This window comes from Bubalus bubalis, chromosome 9 (genome assembly GCF_019923935.1).
Source record: "Bubalus bubalis isolate 160015118507 breed Murrah chromosome 9, NDDB_SH_1, whole genome shotgun sequence".
Taxonomy (NCBI): domain Eukaryota; kingdom Metazoa; phylum Chordata; class Mammalia; order Artiodactyla; family Bovidae; genus Bubalus; species Bubalus bubalis.
In genome coordinates this window covers 83,812,356-83,834,286 of record NC_059165.1, presented here as the reverse complement: position 1 = coordinate 83,834,286, position 21,931 = coordinate 83,812,356, and the positions used below count along the sequence as shown (strand labels likewise).

Genomic DNA, 21,931 nt, shown 5'->3' with positions numbered 1-21,931 from the left:
ATATGGTTCCTATTAAAAGAGTATATGTCTTGCCCCACAGGCCATCAGCTTTAGAAAGATTATCACATTTAATTCTCACAATGACATTTTCACTTGGTACTTTTATCCTCATCAAAATGGGGCAAAATAACCAAATATCTTGCTTATAGTCACATAATTCGAAAATGTGGATCCAGGAATCATGCATTGATGTTCTGATAACAAAGCTCATTTTCTTTCCCCTGTATTGTTGTAACATAAGAACTTAAATCAATTTTTTTGCAAGTGAATACTAGGGAGGAAAAAAGTATGGGTGATTTGGAAGTAGTAGAGAGGGATGAGAAGCAGATAGAAAGCAGTTAAAAAGTCTTAGTTACAAGAATTTACAGACTGACAAAAGACAGTGTTAGCAAGGTATTTAAACCAATGAGTATTTATTAAAAGCCAGGGGTGCACCAGGCACAATTCCTGTCCACTAGGCTAACAAATACAAATGATGTAACCAATTCACTTATTAGCTTATCTGATTAAACAAAATACATTTCATAGAAATGATTATAAAATGCATTATAGATAAACAGAGTATCTTTTATATTAACAAATCTTAGGGTACCTAAATAATTATTAATAAAAACCAGCCAACCCATATGGTAAATAGAAGTTAGCAAACTACCAGTTATATATTTTAGTCAGCAAAAGAGTAAAGCATGTTATCATCATGCTGATGGGTTTCACCATTAATTATAGACATCCTGTTTCGAAACAAACACAGTCCACCTACAATCTTAAAAATGCAGTATCTTCCATCCAGTATCAAATCACTATTATATTTTTTGGTTTAAAGATTAGTTTTGGTTTCAAAGTCAGTATAAATTTAGTACCTTAGTCTCAAGTCTCACAGATTCTTGCCTTGGGGTGGGTGAGAATTAATCCTATTAAGTATTAATGAGAGGAACAAAACAAAACATAAAATGGGATAGTTTAATCAGCTTTGCTTGATTTTCTTGCCAATACGCAGCTGAGACATTAAGATACACACGTAACTTAAACCAGAACATAACATCAGAAAGGGAAAAAACCCCAAAACTCAAATGCTACTTGTTTGAAGCAAGTTTGTCCATCAGAGTTGTTTTTTTTTTTTTGCCCTTCTGAAAAGTCATGGCAAATTCTTTAAGGGCCTGCATCGAGTTTGTTGGCACATGATATATCCCTTCCGTTGAAGGCTGGCTAAGGTGGGGGTGGATACATGAGAGAAAAGGCTGATGGGTAGGACTGAAAAGGCTGGAGTGGAATATGTTTGCTGACACAGTCACAATAACCTGCCAAACCACAATCATCCAAGTGTCCGCCGGGCCCTTCTGAGACCTCCAGAGACGGGTCTGTTTTCTTCAGGCAGCAGCACTGAAAACTTCCTCAGAGAGTCAAGGTCAACTTTTATTGCACAGGAACCAGAATTATTCCCCATTCCTCCCTTTCCTGAGCCTGAGACCTCCAAGGGCAAGCGAGGCTGCCCGCCCGCTAGCTCCTCTGGCCAGCAGGGAGCACTCCACCAGAACACCCCGGGAGCACCTACTTGAAGGGAAGTGCGAGGTACTGCGTGGCTCGAGCTTCAGTCACCATTCTCAAGCAGCTTTTGTAAGTTGTTTTGTATCTTGAAATAATAGAGAGAAAAGCTCCTGTTAGTCCATAGAGTGGAGTATACAGTAATGGCGTATTTGCGGTGGTTCATATAATGCTTGAGATTAATCTCTTCTACCTTGAATTAAAAGCTACACATGGGTTAAATTTAGATCAGGCAAATAAATGCACTATCATGGCACAAAACTGTTTGACAGTCCACTTTAAAATGAAAAAAGACAGGGCAAAAAATGAAAGAATGGCACAAAGGTGACAATGTCAGTAGAGACTAAGAGAAATAGAACAAAAACCTTGGCCACACCAGGTGTGACCCAAGTGCATTCAGAGGCAATGGGAAACTGTCCTTGACAAAGCCCATGTGATGGTCTGAATCGGACAAACCACAATATAACATTCCCCAGAAGACAGAATTTCACAGGACACTGCCTATCTGTGGATCTCAAGACCACAGGATAGTGTTGGGCATTGAAAATGGGTTTGGTAAATGTGTGGGTAAACGAATTTGAAAGAATCCAGAGCAGGGTGTTTTTAAGGGTCAAGACTGTGAAGGGACTAGGGAACTCTGTGGAACAAGAGAAAGAGAACATAGTCTTCTTTTGCAAGAATATTCTGTGATGTCCTACTGGTATCCACAGAGTAAATGGAGAGGAGGAGGTCTAATAAGTATGTCCCAGGAACTTCATGTATGCTCACCTTAACCACACACACGTTCACACACACAGGCAGGTTTTCTACGCAAAGGTAAGGGCTAGAGACACTATATAACAAGACTAGTCACACAGTAGGTGGCACAGTAGGGAAAAGAACAAATAACTGACTCCATAAAAAAGTTTATGCTTTTTCTTCTGCACTGCTGCTGCTGCTAAGTCGCTTCAGTCATGTCTGACTCTGTGCGACCCCATAGACGGCAGCCCACCAGGCTCCCCCATCCCTGGGATTCTCCAGGCAAGAACACTGGAGTGGGCTGCCATTTCCTTCTCCAATGCATGCATGCATGCTAAGTCGGTTCAGTCATGTCCGACACTGTGTGACCCCATGGACAGCAGCCCACAAGGCTCCTCTGTCCACAGGACTCTCCAGGCAAGAATACTGGAGTGGGTACTGCTTTGACATTAATGCCACTTCCAGTACTAAGAAAATAAGTATTTACTTCTTTACCTGTAGAGGGCACTGCCTTAATTCCCCATAGTCTTACATCTTCCCTACCTATCCCATCGGACCAAAGATAAATGGAAAAGCAGGAGTGGGAAGCGAGAAAAAGAAATGATTAAAACAAACAAACAAACAAAAAAAAACTGATATACAAAATATGTAAAATGCCTACAAAGACAAAAACCCCAAAAGTAAAACAAAGGAGATAAATGGGCAGTTTACAAAAGGAAATCCATAAGAAGAATATATATATATATGAAATGATGTTCAACCACAGTATTAATCAGGAAAATGTAAATATAAACCATGAGATCTGACTTCACACTCGGTCTAGGATGTGGGAGGGGGCCAGAATGGCTTAAGATGGTGTCTACATTAGAGAATCTGAGGAGACATTTGAAGATAGACTAATTAGTGAACAAAGTCTTGTGCAAGTAAAAAAAGAGGAAGGAGTTAAAATATTCTTCCATTTCCCACAGGAATGACTGAAAGGGCAGTGATGCCATGAACAGAAATGGGTAAGATATAAGCAGGCAGATCAGGAGGCCGAGACATGACCAGTCCCTGCGGGAGAATAAAAGAGAGTTGCTGGTGTTGAGTGGAAACAGCTGAGACGTGGTCCTACCTCCCCATAGCTGCCCCACCTCCGCCATGCACTGCTGAGTCATCACCAGCCTGCCTCTGGGGAGGGCGGGGCTGGGGGGTACAACCTGAGTAACAAGCACACGGGTGTGCCCTGGTGACTTTTTTATGCCAAGATTCCTATGAGCAATGTGTGCAACTTATTATTTGTAACGTCAACACATGCATTTTGACCCTAAATCCCCTCTTTCCGCTTCTGCTTTGGGACACAGGTTTATGTTGGCACCCTAGCCGAGTGGCTGGGTTCTGCACAAGACGTGGCCAGCTATCTCTCCTGCTTTCCTGTCCCTCATTACAGAAAGTGTTGTCCCTGCCAGGATCCACAGGAGAATGGGAAGAAATGCACAAGAGGGTGGCTGGGTTCTGCATGCTTCCCAGTCCAAAGAACATCACCATGTGCCAGCATGAACAAGAGAGAAAATTATCACTCCATTCTCCAGGTCAGCACGGAAGTCAAACATGTCTAAAGTGAAAGTCACTCAGTCAGGTCCAACTCTTTGTGATATAGTCTATGGAATTCTCCAGGCCAGAATTTTGGAGTGGGTAGCTTTTCCCTTGTCCAGGGGATCTTCCCAACCCAGGGATCAAACCCCGGTCTTCTGCATTGCAGGCAGATTCTTAACCAGCTGAGCCACAGGGGAAGCCCAAGAATACTGGAGTGGGTAGTCTATCCCTTCTCCAGCAGATCTTCCCGACCCAGGAATTGAACTGGGGTCTCCTGCATTGCAGGCAGATTCTTTACCAACTGAGCTATCAGGGAAGCTCTAAACATGTCTAAGCATTTCATCAAAGAAATTTTATCTTCAATTCTAGCAACTAATGTTTTAGAAAGGAAAACAGTTCTGGTTGCTACTCCATACCTTCTCTAGCTCGATTATGGATCGAAAAGAGAAAATGTCTGAGTCTGCCCACTGATACAGTGATTCAGTGGGAATTATCTGTCATGCCTTGGTTTAGAATAGAAACCTGGGGACACCTTTGCTCTCCATACTTAAGTGGTTAAGTGCTAGATACCATTTGGTATCACAGGACAAACTTAATTTGACTCATTTGTGTTTTATGTTTCTTCCCAAGTAAGCATAACTGTACTATTATGGAAATCCACCAAATACCAAGCATTTGTGGCAGCAATTAGAATTGAATAATTCACTAAACCTTTCCTGAGATAAGGATCAAAACCAAAGCATCAGATGGGAAGGGATAGACATGCTGAAAGGAGAGAGAAGAAATGTTAACAAGGTTTAACTTCAGGATATTTCTGGCTCCCACCATCTTCTCCTGTTTGCCTCACTCTTCAGTGACCTTATCCCCAAGCATAAGGTTGGATTTTTGGGGAGCAGTAAAGCAGAGGGCTTCTCAGGACAAATGTGGGAGTCAGACCTGGCTCAAATTCTAGCTCTGTCAACTTTCTGGCTCTGCCTCCTTGAATAAGTTAACTTGAAACTTTGATCATTTTGTCAGATGGAAACAATGACATCTACAGAGACTGAATGCAAATATTTTATGTACGGTGACAACCAGCCTGGGTGGAGCTGAGGCTCCACCTCTCTGGTCAGGACACTCCCCCTACAGTGTCCCTCCCTGGAGCTCCATGTCAGATATCACTTATCCTTGGGGCCTAGGACAAGAGAATAATTTCTAACCAAGGAGGAAAACCACAAAATCTACTATTAATAACAAGGAAAATGAGCTGAAACCTATTTCTTTGTGGAAAATCCCCTGGCGAGGTTTAGTCATTTCAATGGCTTGTTGCACACCCATGTGTGTGTAACCCCTGCCCTACGGTGGTGGGGGACCTATAGTACCAACATAAACCTGTGTCCCAAAGCAGAAGCAGGAAAGAGGATTCTGGGTCAAAATGCATGTATTGACGTTATAAATAGTCGTAAGTTGCACACATTGCTCATAGGAATCTTAGCATAAAAACTGTCACCAAGCAGTAAGACCAATCTAGACGGCATATTAAAAAGCAGAGACATTACTTTGCCAACAAAGGTCCGTCTAGTTAAGGCTATGGTTTTTCCAGTGGTCATGTATGGATGTGAGAGTTGGATGGTGAAGAAAGCTGAGCGCCGAAGAATTGATGCTTTTGAACTGTGGTGTTGGAGAAGACTCTTGAGAATCCCTTGGACTGCAAGGAGATCCAACCAGTCCATCCTAAAGGAAATCAGTCCTGAATATTCATTGGAAGGACTGATGTTGAAGCTGAAACTCCAAAACTCTGGCCACCTGATGCGAAGAGCTGACTCATTTGAAAAGACCCTGATGCTGGGAAAGATTGAGGGTGAGAGGAGAAGGGGATGACAGAGGATGAGATGGTTGGATGGCATCACTGACTCAATGGACATGAGTTTGAGTAGGTTCTGGGAGTTGGTGATGGACAGGGAAGCCTGGCGTGCTGCTGTCCATGGGGTCGCAAAGCGTCGGACACAACTGAGCGACTGAACTGATTGACTGAGGCAGTAAGTATAGTGACTGCCCCCACACAGGAAAGAAAGCACTCACCTTTTCTAATCTCATTATGTTAGCTGTAAGCTCTTGGCACAAGGCCTCCACGTTTAACTGTACTTGTGACCCCAGGCCAGATGGTGCTGTCTGTCTGTAAGAACCAAGAGAAAAATTACTGTGGGCAGGAATGGCAAAGAAACAAGTGGAATGAACACATTTTAAATTTATTTGAACAGAAAACTAGGTTATAATAGAAGACAGTGTGCACTTAACCTGCTAACATCAGAAAGGCCCTGCAGTAATCCACAACTCCAGACTAGATGTTTAGGAGACTAATTCTACAAAGATCAGCTGGAAATCTCTTAAGCTATTTTTGTCTAAGTGGCTGTGTTGTACCTCGGCTTCCAAACAAGAATCAATTATTCTCCAGCATGTGGTTTCTTAGACTCCTTTTATTAACCGCTGATACCTTCTCTCTGTCCATGATGGCACGCATTTTTAAAGAGTATTGCTTTTCTCAGTCATATTAGTACTGTTTATGGGAGAAGCAATCGTTTACACTAGAACTTTCATAATGTTTGGGCTTCCCTGGTGGATCAAATGGTAAAGAATCTGCCTGCAATGCAACAGACCCAGGTTCGATCCCTGGGTCAGGAAGATCCCCTGGAGAAGGGAATGGCAACCCACTCCAGTGTTCTTGCCCGAAGAATTCCATGGAGAGAGGAGCCTGTCTGTAATCAAATTTCTGTTGATGTATGTGACTTCTGTATTTCCTTCCTTGAGACCTGCCATATAAATGTTAATTGCCCTTGTCTAGTAATATAACTGATGTATTCACTATTTACCACTCGAGTGTTAAAGGCATGGGCTCTTACTCTGGGGTCCACTGGGGTCCTATACCAGCTAAAACTGTAGGACATTTAGAGATATGTATACATTTTCCTGGAAAGCTGCTCAAAAACCATTGATCAGATTTTCATGTTAAGGTCAAGCACCATGGTTTGTGTTTTCTCTGTTTCTTGGTTGTAATTTAATTTTAGCTGTAAAGATTTTTTTTTGTTTTTTTTTTTTTAATTTAAGTATAGTTGCTTTACAGAATTTTGTTTTTTGTCAAACCTCAGCATGAATCAGCCATAGGTACACATATATCCCCCTCCCTCCCATCTCCCTCCCCAAGCACTCTAGGTTGATACAGAGCCCCTGTTTGAGTTTCCTGAGCCATACAGCAAATTCCTGTTGCCTACCTATTTACATATGGTAATGTAAGTTTCCACGTTAGTCTTTCCATACATCTCACCCTCTCCACCCCTCTCCCCATGTCCATCAGTCTGTTCTATTTGTTTCTCTATTGCTGCCCTGTAAATAATTTTTTCAGTACCATTTTTCTAGATTCCATATATATGTGTAGAATATGATATTTATCTTTCTCTTTCTGACTTACTTCTCTGTATAACAGGCTCTAGGTTCATCCACCTCATTAGAACTGACTCAAATGTGTTCCTTTTTATGGCTGAGTAATATTCCATTGTGTGTATGTACCACAATTCTTTATCCATTCATCTGTCCATGGACATCTAGGTTGCTTCCATGTTCTAGCTGTTGTAAACAGTGCTGCGATGAACAATGGGATACATGTGTCATTTTCAATTTTGGTTTCCTCAGGGTATATGCCTAGGAGTGGGATTGCTGGGTCACATACTACTGCTGCTACTGCTAAGTCGCTTCAGTCATGTCCGACTCTGCAACCCCATAGACGGCAGCCCACCAGGCTCCCCTGTCCCTGGGATTCTCCAGGCAAGAACACTGGAGTGGATTGCCATTTCTTTCTCCAATGCATGAAAGTGAAAAGTGAAAGTGAAGTCGCTCAGTCGTGTCCGACTCCTAGCAACCCCATGGACTGCAGCCTACCAGGCTCCTCTGTCCATAGGATTTTCCAGGCAAGAGTACTGGAGTGGGGTGCCATTGCCTTCTCCGTCTTCCATAGGGGCTGTATCAATTTACATTCCCACCAACAGTGAAAGAGTGTTCCCTCTTCTCCAGCATTTATTGTTTGTAGACTTTTTGATGATGGCCATTTCTGACTGGTGTGAGGTGATAGCTCATTGTAGTTTTGATTTGCACTTCTCTAATAATGTGTGATGTTGAGCATCTTTTCATGTGCTTGTTATAAGCTGTGAAGTTTTTAGATGGCATTAACTGGTCTAATTTATTTTACATAGGATCCATTTTTGAGCCATAGATACTTGGTAACTTATTGATGATTATCTAAATGTTAAGAAAGCAAACATGTTTTTCATTGAGCAGAGGTGAAACAGTTTTTTCTTTAACCTTGATCCATAGTATCAAAGTCTTATATCCCAGAAAGGAAACTGAGTTTAAATCTTAAAAATATATATATTATTTATTTATTTGGCTGTACTGGGTCTTAGTTGCAGCACGTGGGATCTAGTTCCTTGACTAGGGACTGAATCCAGTCCCCTGCATTGGGAGTGTAGAGTGTTAGCCACTGGACCACCAGGGAAGTACCTGGTGAAATCTTTTGGTTTCTAAACAAGGGATCTGAGACTCAAGGTACTGATTTATCCACATGAAATTCTGATAGTCCACAGGCTGTGAACCCACTAACAAAGTTAGTACAATGTATATATTAAAAAAAATGGTTCTGTACCAATGAAAGCAGATTACAAGTGTGGATTTAGCTACCTGGGCAGCATGGATGGATGACCCTGGATGAAGTAAGATACAGAGGAAATTCAGGTTCTGTTAAATACTCTATTAACACTTTCCCATCATAGATGTTCCCTGACCTCATGTCATATGTGACCTCTGTGATTTTCCTTTTAAATGATTGTTTTTCAGATTGTTACCTCCTCTTGGGTTGACTAAATAGTAGAATAAATATTCCATTTGACTTTCATTAATAGAATTTCCCCCTCATTGTCACCAAGTTAATTAAATGATAACAGGACAGGAGGTACATTTCCCTAATAAAATCACTTATATCACTTATATGATAGTGAACTAATACTAACAGTTTACAGTAATGTAGAGTCACCTCCTAGCTCTAGGTGTATTATTAACATTCTGAACAACATGGGAGAGAGTAAGGGCAGGGTATAAATCTATCCTAAACCATTCATTAGACTTCTTCTTATTGGTTCAAATGTATGTCCATGGTACAAAAATAATCTGTGTAACAGCATACACATAAGCCATAGAACAAAACTTTTAGGTAACTGTAAAGAATGTCAAGAAAGGCCCCAGAATGGTATCGCATACTAGTTCTTAAAGTGTAGACCCCAGACCAGCACCAGAAACTTGGAGAATGGGCCCTGCAGTCTATTTAATAAGCTGTCCAGATGATTCTGATACACAATGAAAATATAGTGACTCACTTCTCAGCTATTCCTTACATGCAAGGAACCACAGGGAGACTAAGTTTCTATGGTCATATAGACCTGAATCCTGATTCTGTTATTATTATTTTTTTTTTTACAAACTATTTCTCTGAGTCTCAGTTTTCTCATCTGTAAAAGAGGGAATAACACCTATCTTATAGGGTTATGGTGAAGATATAATGAGAGAACATTGTTGGTGTGTCAAAGTATCTATTGCAACAGTGTCTCTAGCACATGGTACATACTGTATAAAGAAATATCTCTACTTTTAAAACTTCAGCTAGCAGTATGCTTTTACTTTTTAGGGAATGTGTCAAAATCCTCATGTAAATGGGTTTATAGGAAAGACCGCTATGTCAATAGATTTAATTAGTTGGGGCCTATTAAAAATACTGTGGTAGAAAATCTTTACAGACACATTCAGCTAATTACTGGTCACATGGATCTGCATAGTGGTCAAGAGTTTTGTAAATAAGTGAGTTCCTATAAAGAGCTATAAATGATGAAATGTGCTGAGTTACTTGAATTGTTTCTTTTTTATGAATGACTTGACTCACTGCCATTTTACGAAGATAAACTTGAATATTTTAATAAATGGGCCAAGGTCACAATGGAGCTTAGGATAAGAGAACAAGATAATGTAAAATTAGGCTTGTTTCTTGCCTTCTTGCTGGCAACACTATAGCAACTCAAAAACATGCAGAGTCAGGTCATTCATTTTTTTCTCCAGGGCCCACCTACCTCTTTATTTTCTACATGTACACTTAGCAAAATGTCTCATACAGAATGTATCCTCAATTAATGCTTGCCAGAAGGATGCCATGCTCAGGTCAAACATTATACCAATGTGAAAAGCAAGCAGAAGACAGCACTGGAGGGAACTGTCTTACTCAGTCTGATGGGTGTCCACAATGGAGGTTAGTGACCCCAGCTGCTCCTCCAGAGTATTAATTCTGTATCTCATGTAGAAGGTCGAGATGATCAGTGCACAGATGCTGGAAAGGGATAAAAGAGAAATCATCAATCGGTTAACGGCCAGGGCCTGATTGATGTTCCTAAAGTAATAAATGTAAACTCTGTACATTTGAGGCAAGGTATTTACCAAAATAACTTGGCTACAGAGACTTTAAAAAGGTCATTTTTTTTTTTTTTTCAACAGACTGATGCTTGCACCAAACTTTACAACTAGGGTATTAATTCTCTAGTCCCTCAATTTACAAATAATGGCCATTTAGGAGTCTTACTCAAAGCCAGCCAATGTAGACTGTCAAGCTGGGGCTCCTCCTCCCACCAGGTACTGTAGGAAGTCCTGGCCAGGGAGTGTCTGGTCTTGTGACTGACAAATCCCCAGCTTTATCTGAAAACCAAACCAGGCACATCCTCCTCGGTTGTGAGGAACAACAGCCTAGAACTGGGTCAGGCTATTTTCAGAAGAACAACTGGTTACAGAGTGGAAGCTGAGGGGGGGAGTGAAAAAAAGTCAATGCCTAAGTTTTTATTGAAGGGGATGACTTTTCTAAAAATTGAAGTATAGTTGATTTACAGTGTTGTGTTAATTACTGCTGTACAGCAAAGTGATTGTTATACATATATTTATATTTTTAGAAACAGTCTTTAATACTATTTTTTAATATTCTTTTAAAATATTTTCCATTTTTTCAACATTCTTTTGTATTATTCTGTGGTTTATCATAGGATATTGAATATAGTTCTCTGTCCTATACAGTAGGACTTTGTTGTTTCTCCTATACAATTATATTTTATAACTGTATATAATTTGCATCTGCTAACCCCAACCTCCCACTTCATCCCCCCACCCTCTCTCTCTTAGAAACTACCAGTCTGTTCTCTGTGTTCATGCTGCTGCTGCTGCTGCTAAGTCAGTTCAGTCGCGTCTGACTCTGTAAGACCCCATAGACGGCAGCCCACCAGGCTCCCCCGTCCCTGGGATTCTCCAGGCAAGAACACTGGAGTGGGTTGCCACTTCCTTCTCCAATGCATGAGAGTGAAAGTGAAAGTGAAGTTGCTCAGTCCTGTCTGACCCTGTTCGGCCCCATGGACTGCAGCCCCCCAGGCTCCTCCATCCATGGGATTTTCCAGGCAAGAGGACTGGAGTGTGGTGCCATTGTCTTCTCCCTGTGTCCATGAGTCTGTTTCTATTTCACAGATAGGTTCATTTGTGTCATATTTTAGACTGCATTTAAATGATATCAGAATGATATTTGTCTTTCTGACTTACTTAGTATGATAATGTCTAGTTACATCCATGTTGCTGCAAATGGTATTACTTCATTCTTTTTTATGGCTATTATTCCATTGTGTGTGTATATACACCATATCTTTTTACATTCATCTGTTGATGGACATTTAGGTTGCTTCAATGTCTTGGCTACTGTGAATAGTGCTACTAAGAACATAGGAGTGCATGTGTCTTTTTGAATTATAGTTTCGTCTGGAGATATGCCCACGAATGGGATTGCCGGATCACATGGTAGTTCTATTTTTAGTTTTCTGAGGAAACTCCATACTGTTTTCCACAGTAATTGCACCAGTTTACATTCCCACCAACAATGTAGCAGGGTTCCCTTTCTCCACACTCTCCAGCATTTCTGGGCTTTTTAACAATGGCCATCCTGACTGCTGTGAGGTGGTACTTTACTGTAGTTTTGCATTGCAATTTTCTAATAATTAGCAGTGCTGAACACCTTTTCATGTGCCTCCTGGCCATATGTAGCTGTTCTTTGGAGAACTATCTGTTTAGGTCTTCTGCCTATTTACCAATTGCGTTGTGGTTTTTTTTGTTGTTGTTGGGTTGGATGAACTGTTTGTGTATTTTGGAAATTAAGCCCTTCTTGTTCACATCATTTGCAAATACTTTTGCCAATCTGTGGGTTTTAATTTTGTTTACAGTTTCCTTTGCTGTGGAAAAGCTTGTAAAACTTTGACTAGGTCCCATTTGTTTATTTGTGTTATTATTTCTATTGCCTTGGGAGACTGACCTAAGAAAACATTGCTAAGGATGTTTTGCCCATGTTTTATTCTAGGAGTTTTATGGTGTCATGTCTTATGTTTAAGTCTTTAAGCTATTTTGAGTTTAGTTTTGTGTATGGTGAGATGGTGTGTTCTAACTTCATTGATTTACTTGTAGCTGTCCAATTTTAAGGGGATGACATTTTAAAGTTGTTTTGGTTTCTAACCAGAGGACATTGGATAGACGAAAAAATAAACAAGAACAAAGATGCATCATATTTCAGGCAACAATTTCTCTACTAAGAGTATCTACTCAGAACTTAGTCCTGGATCTGGCATATTTTGCTCTTTTTTCTTCCCTTCTCTGCTATTTATTTAAATAAAAAGGGATGAATATGAAAACATGACCTAAGTTTAAGAAAAAAATGTTGAAGTAGGAGATGAAAATTACCCCCTGAAAGATCTGGGTCACATTAGAGACATTAGAGATCCATGGCTCTTGACAACGTGAAGAGATTTTTCCTTTAGTGAAATGAATCATTTTCTTAAGTCATTAACAGTAAAATACAAGTCTTAAGTCATTCACAATAAATACATTTACTTACACAATTGCATAGAATATAAGAATATGGTGGAGAGTTGGACATTTCTCAGACTTTACTCTGGGTATGATTCCAGTGGTTTCTGACTGACCTGCTGAATGGAAAACAAAATACATGTTTTAAAGTGATAACATATCTCCTTCAGGCAGCAGTGTCCCTATAGGGAAGAAGTACTTGAGAGACAGAATTATTTCCAGGCAATTGGAATCAGAGAAAATACTACCTGAAGCCTTCCAGTTTTCATTTCAATCAGTGGTTACAATTCCTTCCCACATGTTTCATTCAATATATATTTGTTGAGAGCCTTCTCTGTGCCAAGCCTTGGGATAGAGTGAGTGACTGGTGAACAATAGAGACCCCAGCCTTGATCTCCTACCGGGACAACCGGTGACCAGTTATGATAATAATCAGTAAATAATAATTAAGTAATTTAGTTTTATGGGTAATTTTTGAATCATAGTCTCAATGTATTCAGAATGATGAAAGGTCCTCTACAGAAGCTATTCATCTTTGCATCCCTTACAGTAAAGCACAGAACTGGGTACTGTCTGTTGAGTGAATAAATGAACTAATATGCAAAGACCTACAGCAGGAAGGGAGGAGAGGGAACAGGAAAGGCAGTCATAAAGTGAAACATGAGGACCTTTTAAAGTTACAAGCAGATGCCCCCACTACCCACCTGCCATCATAATCCATTCCTTACCATGCCCAGGGAGACTCTTGGCTTTTCCCTCAGGTACTCTGTTCACAAGGGGATCTGCCCGAGTTGGTTTTGCTTCTCCCTTGGAGACATTCAGAACTGTCTGGGATTCTGTCACATGGAAATCTACCAAGATGAAACAGGGCTGGGTAAGTTTTCCCTCCAGTGCATTGACACACGTAGGATCAACCACAAAGCAAATCAATCCCTGAATATACACATAATGGTCGGGAAATAAATGGATCTTCTCACAAGCTGGTTGAGTGGTTTGGGGATGAAACGTTTAAGCAAATAAGAAATAAAACGATACAAAGGCAGTGTGTCCTTATCCCACTGACTCACGGGGATCATTGGGCCATAATAATTAATAACATTATAAAGAAGGGGTAAGAAAATATTGCATGTTTCTGTCTTTCAACCACTCCAATACTACGTCTATTTAAGAGATGATTTTTTTTTCTCCCCACACCACACAGCTTGTGGGATTTTAGTTCCCCAACCAGGGATTGAACCTGGGCCCTCTGCAGTGAAACTGTGGAGCCTTAACCACTAGATCATCAGGGCATTCTCAAAGAGACATTTGTTACATGCATATAAAGGGAAATGGGTTTTTACCACATAAGCAATTCGTTTCCCTTGAACTTTCAAACTACCCTTTGTTTAGAGTCCCGTTTTAACTGTAAGCTCAGAAGATGTGTTGTTTATTGGTTGGTTTTGTTTGTTTTTGGTTGAGGTAAGGATGTTTTGTGGAGAATTAAGTTTCAGTAAAGATACAAAAATCTCCCAGACCTCGAGAATTCTCAGATTCAGGGGTCTGAGATCCAGAACTACTGTATCCTTCCATGTCTTGCCTTCTTCGGCGCACCACTCCATCCAGATCTGAGAATTCATCGTTGAAATCCTGAAGGGCAATAATGAAATGCAAAGAGGCCCATTATCCTCTATTCAACATGTAGGCCTTTCACTTAGGCCTGACCTATAAAATACAAATAAGGAAGGATTACCCCATACTACTGGGTTTCCTCAACAGATCAGAGTATCTGGTTACTGATTTTCTGGGCAGTCAGAATTCTGTTAACACACAGTGGCCAACTTGTTTCAAACAACAAATGTCTAGGGAAAAATCTGGAATGCTGATGACAGAAAAGCTTCCAGGTAAAGCTGGAGAAGTCTCATTTGCATTTTGTAATGAGAAAAAGTGACTGAAATACCTATATATAACAAAAAAGTTGCTAGAAAGTTCTAAATGTATGTTCTAAATGCAGAGTCCTTTGGAACGCAAGGAGATCAAACCAGTCAATCCTTAAGGAAATCAACCCTGAACATTCATTGGAAGGACTGATGCTGAAGCTTCAATATTCTGGTCACCTGATATGAAGAGCTGACTCAAAGGGAAAGACCCTGATGCTGGGAAAGAGGTGGGTGACAGAGGATGAGATGGTTGGATGGCATCATTGACACAATGGACATGAGTTTGAACAAATTCCTGGAGATGGTGAAGGACAGGGAAGCCTGGTGTGCTGCAGTCTGTGGGATCACAAGAGTCAGATGTGACTTAGTGACTAAACAACAACAAATGCAGAGAAAGGTTTTTTCAAATTATAGTTTTAACAGAGGTATTGGAAACAGAAAAGGGAAAATGGCTTAAGCAAACTGGACACTGAAGGGAGAGTTTTAGCTTTTTTCTTCCCTCAAACAAATCAAAACAGGGTCAGTAACATACTTCTAAATGACAGAAGGGTTATACAGGAGTGTGGAGTTGGGAAAAAGTGGGATGTTTTTGCTGTGTACCCTACTTGTTCCCCAAAGTGCTGAAGAAATGAAGAGACAAGAGGCATCACTAAAATGTGCCGGTGAAAGTACAATTAAGCAATTAGGCAAAGGTACAATTAGGCGAGCTTTTCACAATTTATTTGGCGACCAAGTGAAGAAAAGGAAACATGGCCTGTAAGCAAATTACCAACATTTCACCTTCAATTAGCTGTCTCTTGATCATTTCAACAGCCATTGCAACTTCATGCAAGAGTTTATGGGGGAAGGAAAATTAAACAATTCAAATCTCCTCAATTTAATAAGTATTAATGGAATGCCTACCATAGATCAGGCAGTATGCAAAGCTCCATACCTAGGACTTCATGACTGCATTTAATTTTCACAGCCATGTAAGGAGCTTGGCATTTTACCAGATGAAGAAACTGAGTCAGAGTAATTAAAGAGCTTGCCCAATGGCATAGCTCAGCTGGGTGGAACCGAGATTTGAAACCAGGTTTGATGGATTCCAAATCATAAGTGTTTTATCCTATTTCTCACTGTTTTTTTAAGGTAGATTTTTTTTTTTTAATTGAGATAAAATTCACCGATTTAAGTATACAATGTAGTGGTTTTCAGAATAATTAGATTATTGTAAAACCATCTCCCCTGTCTTATTTCTTGATATGCCCATCTCCCCACCAAAAGAAACTCTTTATCCATCATCAGTCACTCCAATTTCTCCCTCCTTTCGTCCCCTGGCGACCACTAATGCATTTTCTGTCCCTATGGATTCGTCTATTCTGAACATTTCATATAAATGAATCATACAATATGTGGCCTTTTGTGTCTGCCTTCTTCCCCTTAGCATAATGTGTTCAAGATTTATCCATGCTGTATTATGTATTGATAGTTCTTCCTTTTATGGTCAAATAAATTTTCACTATATAGATATATTACATTTTATTTATCCATGTATCAGCTGATGGGTATTGGGGTTGCTTGTACTTTTGGGCTGTGATGTATAACACAGCTATGAACATTCTGGTTTAAGTTTTTGTGTGAACATGTTTTCAATCCCAGTACTTTTTAACAGCTCTGAAAAAAAAATAAAGATGTGTAGATGTCGAAACTCTGGACTCATCCCACTTCACCAAAGGTATTAAAACATTTAACAATCATCAATTCAGGAATAACCATTTGAACAATATGGCTGGGACTTCTTGGGCTTATATTATACCATCTCAGGTATAAATCTTATACAAATTGGGGGGAGCTATTTCCCATTAGAGATTTACTCTATAGTCAAAAAGTCTAAGGGAATCAAAGAATCTCTCTGCCTTTCACTTGGGCATTACAGCTTTCTTCTTCCACAGTTATTTCTAGTTATCCCTCTTCCACAGTTATTTCTGGGTATCCCTCATCATCTGCTGCTGCTAAGTCGCTTCAGTTGTGTCCAACTCTGTGCGACCCCATAGACGGCAGCCCACCAGGCTCCCCCATCCCTGGGATTCTCCAGGCAAGAACACTGGAGTGGGTTGCCATTTCCTTCTCCAATGCGTGAAAGTGGAAAGTGAAAGTGAAGTCACTCAGTTGTGCCCGACTCCCAGTGACCCCATGGACTGCAGCCCACCAGGCTCCTCTGTCCGTGGGATTTTCCAGGCAAGAGTACTGGAGTGGGGTGCCATTGCCTTCTCCATCCCTCATCATCTACTAAGCTGTAAAATCTTTGAAGGTAAGAACTAGTTTTGATTTTTCCTGGTGTCTTTATGGCTGTACTATGCTAACGTGGTGCCTTGAACGCAGAAGACGTTCAATGACTTGAGGGACTGGATCATGCCCTCCCCAAATAAACTGGTGAATCCCTCTAAACAACACTGATAAATACATCAAGATTTGATGAATACCTCTGTGGACCTGTAACTGGCCAAGTCAGCCAACTAACATGTTTCTTTTCTTTTGCAGGATGGCTCTTCAATTACCTGAATAAGTTTATGACTTCCTATGGTCCTCTCTTCTTCAGGACAGAAATGCCCTCTTCAACTCTGCCTCAGACACCATGGTCCTAAGTTCCTCCCACACCCTGGTCATGGTGTAAGGAGCAGTGCCACTGTGGGACCTTCTCACTTTCTTTTGCATTGTGATCACTATGTAGGCAACTCACCAGAGGCAGAGATGAAGGGCGGTCTGCCCGGAAACTGTTTTCAAGAGAAGATGGACTGGGACCATTGCCAATACCTGTATTCTGAAATTATTGAAACAAAATTATTTTTACAAAATGGAAAAACCAGATCAACTCCCAAACTAAGAAATACAGAAGACAGACAGCAATTGAGGCTCAGAGATGTCATACTCACTTCTAAGTGTCCACACACAGATTTCAGTAGTTTGTAAGTTGAATCTCTGGAGAGTAAGGAGACAAATATGTACTGAAAAACAAAATAATAGTTATTAACAGATACTGCTTGACTAGAAGTAAGAGCTAAAATTTTTATCTATCTATATTTTTTCAAACAATGTAGCCTATATTCTATATAGAGTCTATACTCTCCTTCCTCTCACCCACACATTGAGTTTTTATTCCATTCCTGGAATAAAGTGAATATGTTCTCCCACAATAGCAATAAAACTCTCAAACCCAACTTAAATAATAGAGAAACGTAGAGCAAAAGGAAAGCTCTGATACCCTAACCTTGGTGCCCCAGACAAGCTTGGACAGAAAGAGACCTGAATAGTAAAGAAAGGCCCGTGGTGTTTTTGCCAAGTCCTCTTTTAAGTCTCTCTCCCGCCCCTCCCCACCTCCTTTGAGAAGGTATTTAACAGTTCCCAAGGGTCTGCTGTCTCTGCTCTGACCTAGATTTCCATTGAAAATTTCCCAGCCGCTCTAACAGGCTCATTTTTTTTCAAGCCACTTCCAGATTCTTTCTTGCACAAATATGGAGATTTCCTAGTGGATGCTTAAAAGTAAGTTATGAGAAAGAAGTAAAGTCAGAGCTAGACAAGTCATTTGGAGACAAATAACAAGGAAAAATGATGTTACCATCAACCACATGTTAACAATAAAAAGGCTCATTCTTTTTCCATCTGTTCGAGTCACACAGTCTTTTCACACTCACTTTCCAAAGTTTGTGACTACCCTCTCTTGCTCACCCATGAGAGAACTTGATATACTTTCCAAGAAAATACTGTATTCCAAAGTAGTTAACATGATGGGTTCTGGCAGTAGATGGACCGAGTTGCAAATTTTGCTCCTTTACTTACCAAGTGGGTGACACTGGGCAAATTGCTTACTTAATGCCTCTTAGTTTCTGTTTTCTTAACAGTCCCTACCCCTCATAGTATGGCAGTGTGGAATAAATGTGTACATACAAGGAAAGTATCTTGTGTTTGTCTGGCAAGAAGTACCTGATGCTTGCTAGCCATTAGTATTTAAAAAAAAAAAAATCTCACAATAGGTATCAGCATATTTCCTAGCTCATCAGAATAGCTTCTTTTAATCTTCCCTTCTCTTTCCTTCCCTCTTTAAGTTATTTAGAAGGGTTAGAAATTAGCTTTTATGCTTTCATAAAAACAATAGGGAAAAGATAAAAAAAAAAAATTTCAAGTGAAAAATGAGTAACCAAACCATTCCACTGCCTCTCTCTTGCCAAGATGAAAGAAACATTGCTCTCCATGCAAATATTTCAGGTTGCCCATGCCTGGGGTAGCCCAAGGCCAATGACAACTCCAGAACTTCTGTATCAAAGAAGCAGAGAGGGAAGCAGAGAGGGCCTAGACTGGGCCTGAAGCTGCACCCGAATAGCAGACCCCACTTTTATGTTTTCAGGTTGGCTCTGGAAAGGCACCAATGGAGGTTATGGGGAGACTGGCCACCCCCACCCCAGGGACTCCTCCTATCACCCTGCCTCACCCTGTAAGGAAGGCAGTGGTAGTGTTTTAAATAATAATAAAGAAATGAAATATATCCCTTTAGCCTGACCTGACCTGATAGATGTTAGGGAAAGGGAAGCTGGGAAAGAATTTTAATTTTTTGGACCTTGGTCAAGCAAGTATAATGAAGTCAGCAGGAAATTCAAAATAGGCAATGATTAGAATAAATCACCTTGTCATGGGAAACCACACTATATAAATGTCTGAAGGCTGTGATTTTAAAAATTAGTCTTCTAGAGTAACGGCCAATTCATGGTATTTATGGTTCAGGGTCTTGGTACTTGGCAAGAGGCCCCTAAGGCAATGAAACCCAGAGCAGGACAAAGCAGGGTGCCCACGCGTACTCACCCTGTCTGTGACTGTCGCTATAATCAGGGCATTTGGCACCAGGAGGGCAGTTTTGGTTTTCTTTATCAAGGTTACTGAGAAAGCTGGAATCGAGATCTGAAAAAGAATCACTGAGTTAACATGGGTTCAGGCTTCACAGAGCAGCATTCCAAATCTTCACGTTAAAGGAAAAAGAAAAGATAAAACCAACAGCTGGCTTTTCAGTCTCCATGAAGAAAAGGGAATCTTAAAGAGTGGTATGGGTGTGTCACCGAGGTCTCAACCTGGTGTTTGCAAAGCAGGAGGATAAGTGTGGATCATTGAGTCTGTTGAAGGGTTTGGTGGGAAACCTTTATCTTTAGACATGTGAACAGAATGCAAAATGTACAGTCATTTTAAAGGTGATCCTAAGACCCTAAAGAAGTTACGTGCTTGTGGTTACCCACTCTGAGCTCATCTCCAACCACCCTGCTCTCCTCTGTCCTTAGGGGAAGAGGCTGAAAGCACTGGTGTAGCAGACTCATTTGGGGACAGGAATCCTGGGACCTGAATTCTCAGTTCTGTTACTATCTACATGACCGATCCAACCTCGTAAGCTGTCCTTTCTTGGCCTCAGTTCCCTGACTTGTAGAGACAGTCTTACCTACTTCCCAGGATTTTCTGTGGATTAAATGAGATAACAGATGGAAAATACCTAGCACTCAATAAAAATATCATTCATTTCATCTGTCTCTTAAAAAAGAGGATGGGTGAAATAAAAGAACTCTTAAGTTCTTTTCTGATTCAAACAAGAAGAAGTAACGACAATTACAGCATCTACCATTATCAATACCTATTCACTAGATGACAATTTCATTTAATTATGACATCCTATAATATAGATACAAAGAGATAAGGATGTTTGTTTAGAGAGGTATATGACTTTCACCAGGACTTTCCTGGTGGCTCAGATTGTAAAGAATCTGCCTGCAATGCAGGAGACCTGGGTTCGATCCCTGGGTCAGGAAGATCTCCTGGAGAAGGGAATGGCTACCCACTCTAGCATTCTTGTCTGGAGATTTCCATGGGCAGAGGAGTCTGATGGGCTCCAGTCCCTGTGGTCTCCAAGAGTAGGACATGACTGAATGACTAACACACATGACTTTCTCAGGGTCATAAATAAGTTACAAAGATAGAATCTGAACCAATCTGATCCAAAATAGGGGTTCTTTTTTATACAATGTACTACAAGAACGTACCAGATGCCATAAATAGTAGATGTTCCTCATATTTTAATCAAACCTGGTTGATTTTTATGAGATCAACCAGGTTTGATCTCAAAGGAAAATGGATCACATCACTTTGATCCCTGAAAACAGAGGCACCCACACTCCTGGTAATAAGGGCCTGAATTTACCCACGGGTGCACACACTCACGTGAACATACATTTTGTAAAAATGCTATATATATTCTGAAAGAAATCAACAAGGTCAGTTGGAGGGGAGGAGGGTCTTATGCTAGTACTTCCAGCTTGAACGACCAAAACTGAACTTGTAATTTCTTAAGCTTAAATTTAGGATATTTGTGTTCATACTGAGGTTTACAAGATGGAGTTGTTATACTGCCCAAGATGGGAAGATTATGAAGAAAGAGGGGCTGATCTAAATTAGACACTAGAGGAAAGAAAGCTATTTCACCAAAGAACTCTACCCACAAAACTTTTGAAGTTGGGGAAATAATTCAGAAGCGATAAACTGGGATTACTTTGGAAAAAAGAACTTAGTATCTTCCAAGAAAGATGATGATATAACAATGAGTCTAATTTCGATTCTCAGCAGCAACACAAATACACAGTGACAAGAGCTATAAATTTGGATTTTTGCAGAATCTGAGGCATGGAACACCCTTAAGATGGAGTTTTCAATCAATTGCTTCATAAGTATAAAATGACAACTAGATAACACTGGAGAAATAAAGCATGAATCATTTCTCTGAGCTTAGATGGAATGTGATACATGCCTTTAATTTTACTAGCATCTGAAAATACACACAGGCTGAAAAGGTCTTGATTAAATTAAGGTTACACTTTATTATTAACATTTCTCCAGGGTAGGGTGCTTAGAAAATTCCCCTTCCTGGTGCAGATTGCTTGGCTCCTTTTAGTTCATGCTAGATCGCATTTGGCCAAGGTCTCTTGGCAGGAGCAAATTCTGCCAGAGGACTGAAGCCCAAGTTTCCATGACACCATCCTCAGTGGGGAAGGAATGTGCAAGTCACGATTGTGGTTCTTATCTTCCCACCCCTCTTAGATTAGATACAGCACAGGCAAAAGCAATCCCATGTGTCCTTGTCTTGAAAAAACCAGGTCAATCCCTTTTTTTTTTTGGTCAGTTCTTTCTTAGCTAGAGGAGGGATT

The 21,931-nt window shown here is 40.4% G+C and overlaps 1 protein-coding gene and 1 long non-coding RNA gene across 5 annotated transcripts in view; one reads left to right on the top strand and one right to left on the bottom strand.

The window, feature by feature from the left end:
* Positions 1-396: 396 nt before the first annotated feature.
* Positions 397-21,931, bottom strand: part of GRAMD2B (GRAM domain containing 2B) — a 121,396-nt gene continuing 99,861 nt past the window's right edge. For 2 of the 4 annotated variants that reach the window (XM_006056365.4, XM_006056366.4), the window contains exons 6-14: positions 19,557-19,652; positions 17,636-17,707; positions 17,443-17,523; positions 14,319-14,430; positions 13,533-13,655; positions 12,833-12,920; positions 10,148-10,252; positions 5,917-6,010; positions 397-1,630 (exon numbers count right to left, since the gene is read on the bottom strand). In XM_006056365.4, coding sequence (XP_006056427.4) covers positions 1,589-1,630; positions 5,917-6,010; positions 10,148-10,252; positions 12,833-12,920; positions 13,533-13,655; positions 14,319-14,430; positions 17,443-17,523; positions 17,636-17,707; positions 19,557-19,652 — 813 coding nt within the window. In that variant the 3' untranslated portion in view covers positions 397-1,588. Of the gene's footprint in view, positions 1,631-5,916; positions 6,011-10,147; positions 10,253-12,832; positions 12,924-13,532; positions 13,656-14,318; positions 14,431-17,442; positions 17,524-17,635; positions 17,708-19,556; positions 19,653-21,931 lie in introns of all 4 variants that reach the window. The other 2 variants (XM_006056364.4, XM_025293031.3) reach the window with 1 other exon arrangement.
* Positions 16,858-18,361, top strand: LOC112586946. Its single transcript, XR_003111456.3, has 2 exons — positions 16,858-17,013; positions 17,244-18,361. It is a non-coding gene; the product is annotated as an uncharacterized LOC112586946 (long non-coding RNA).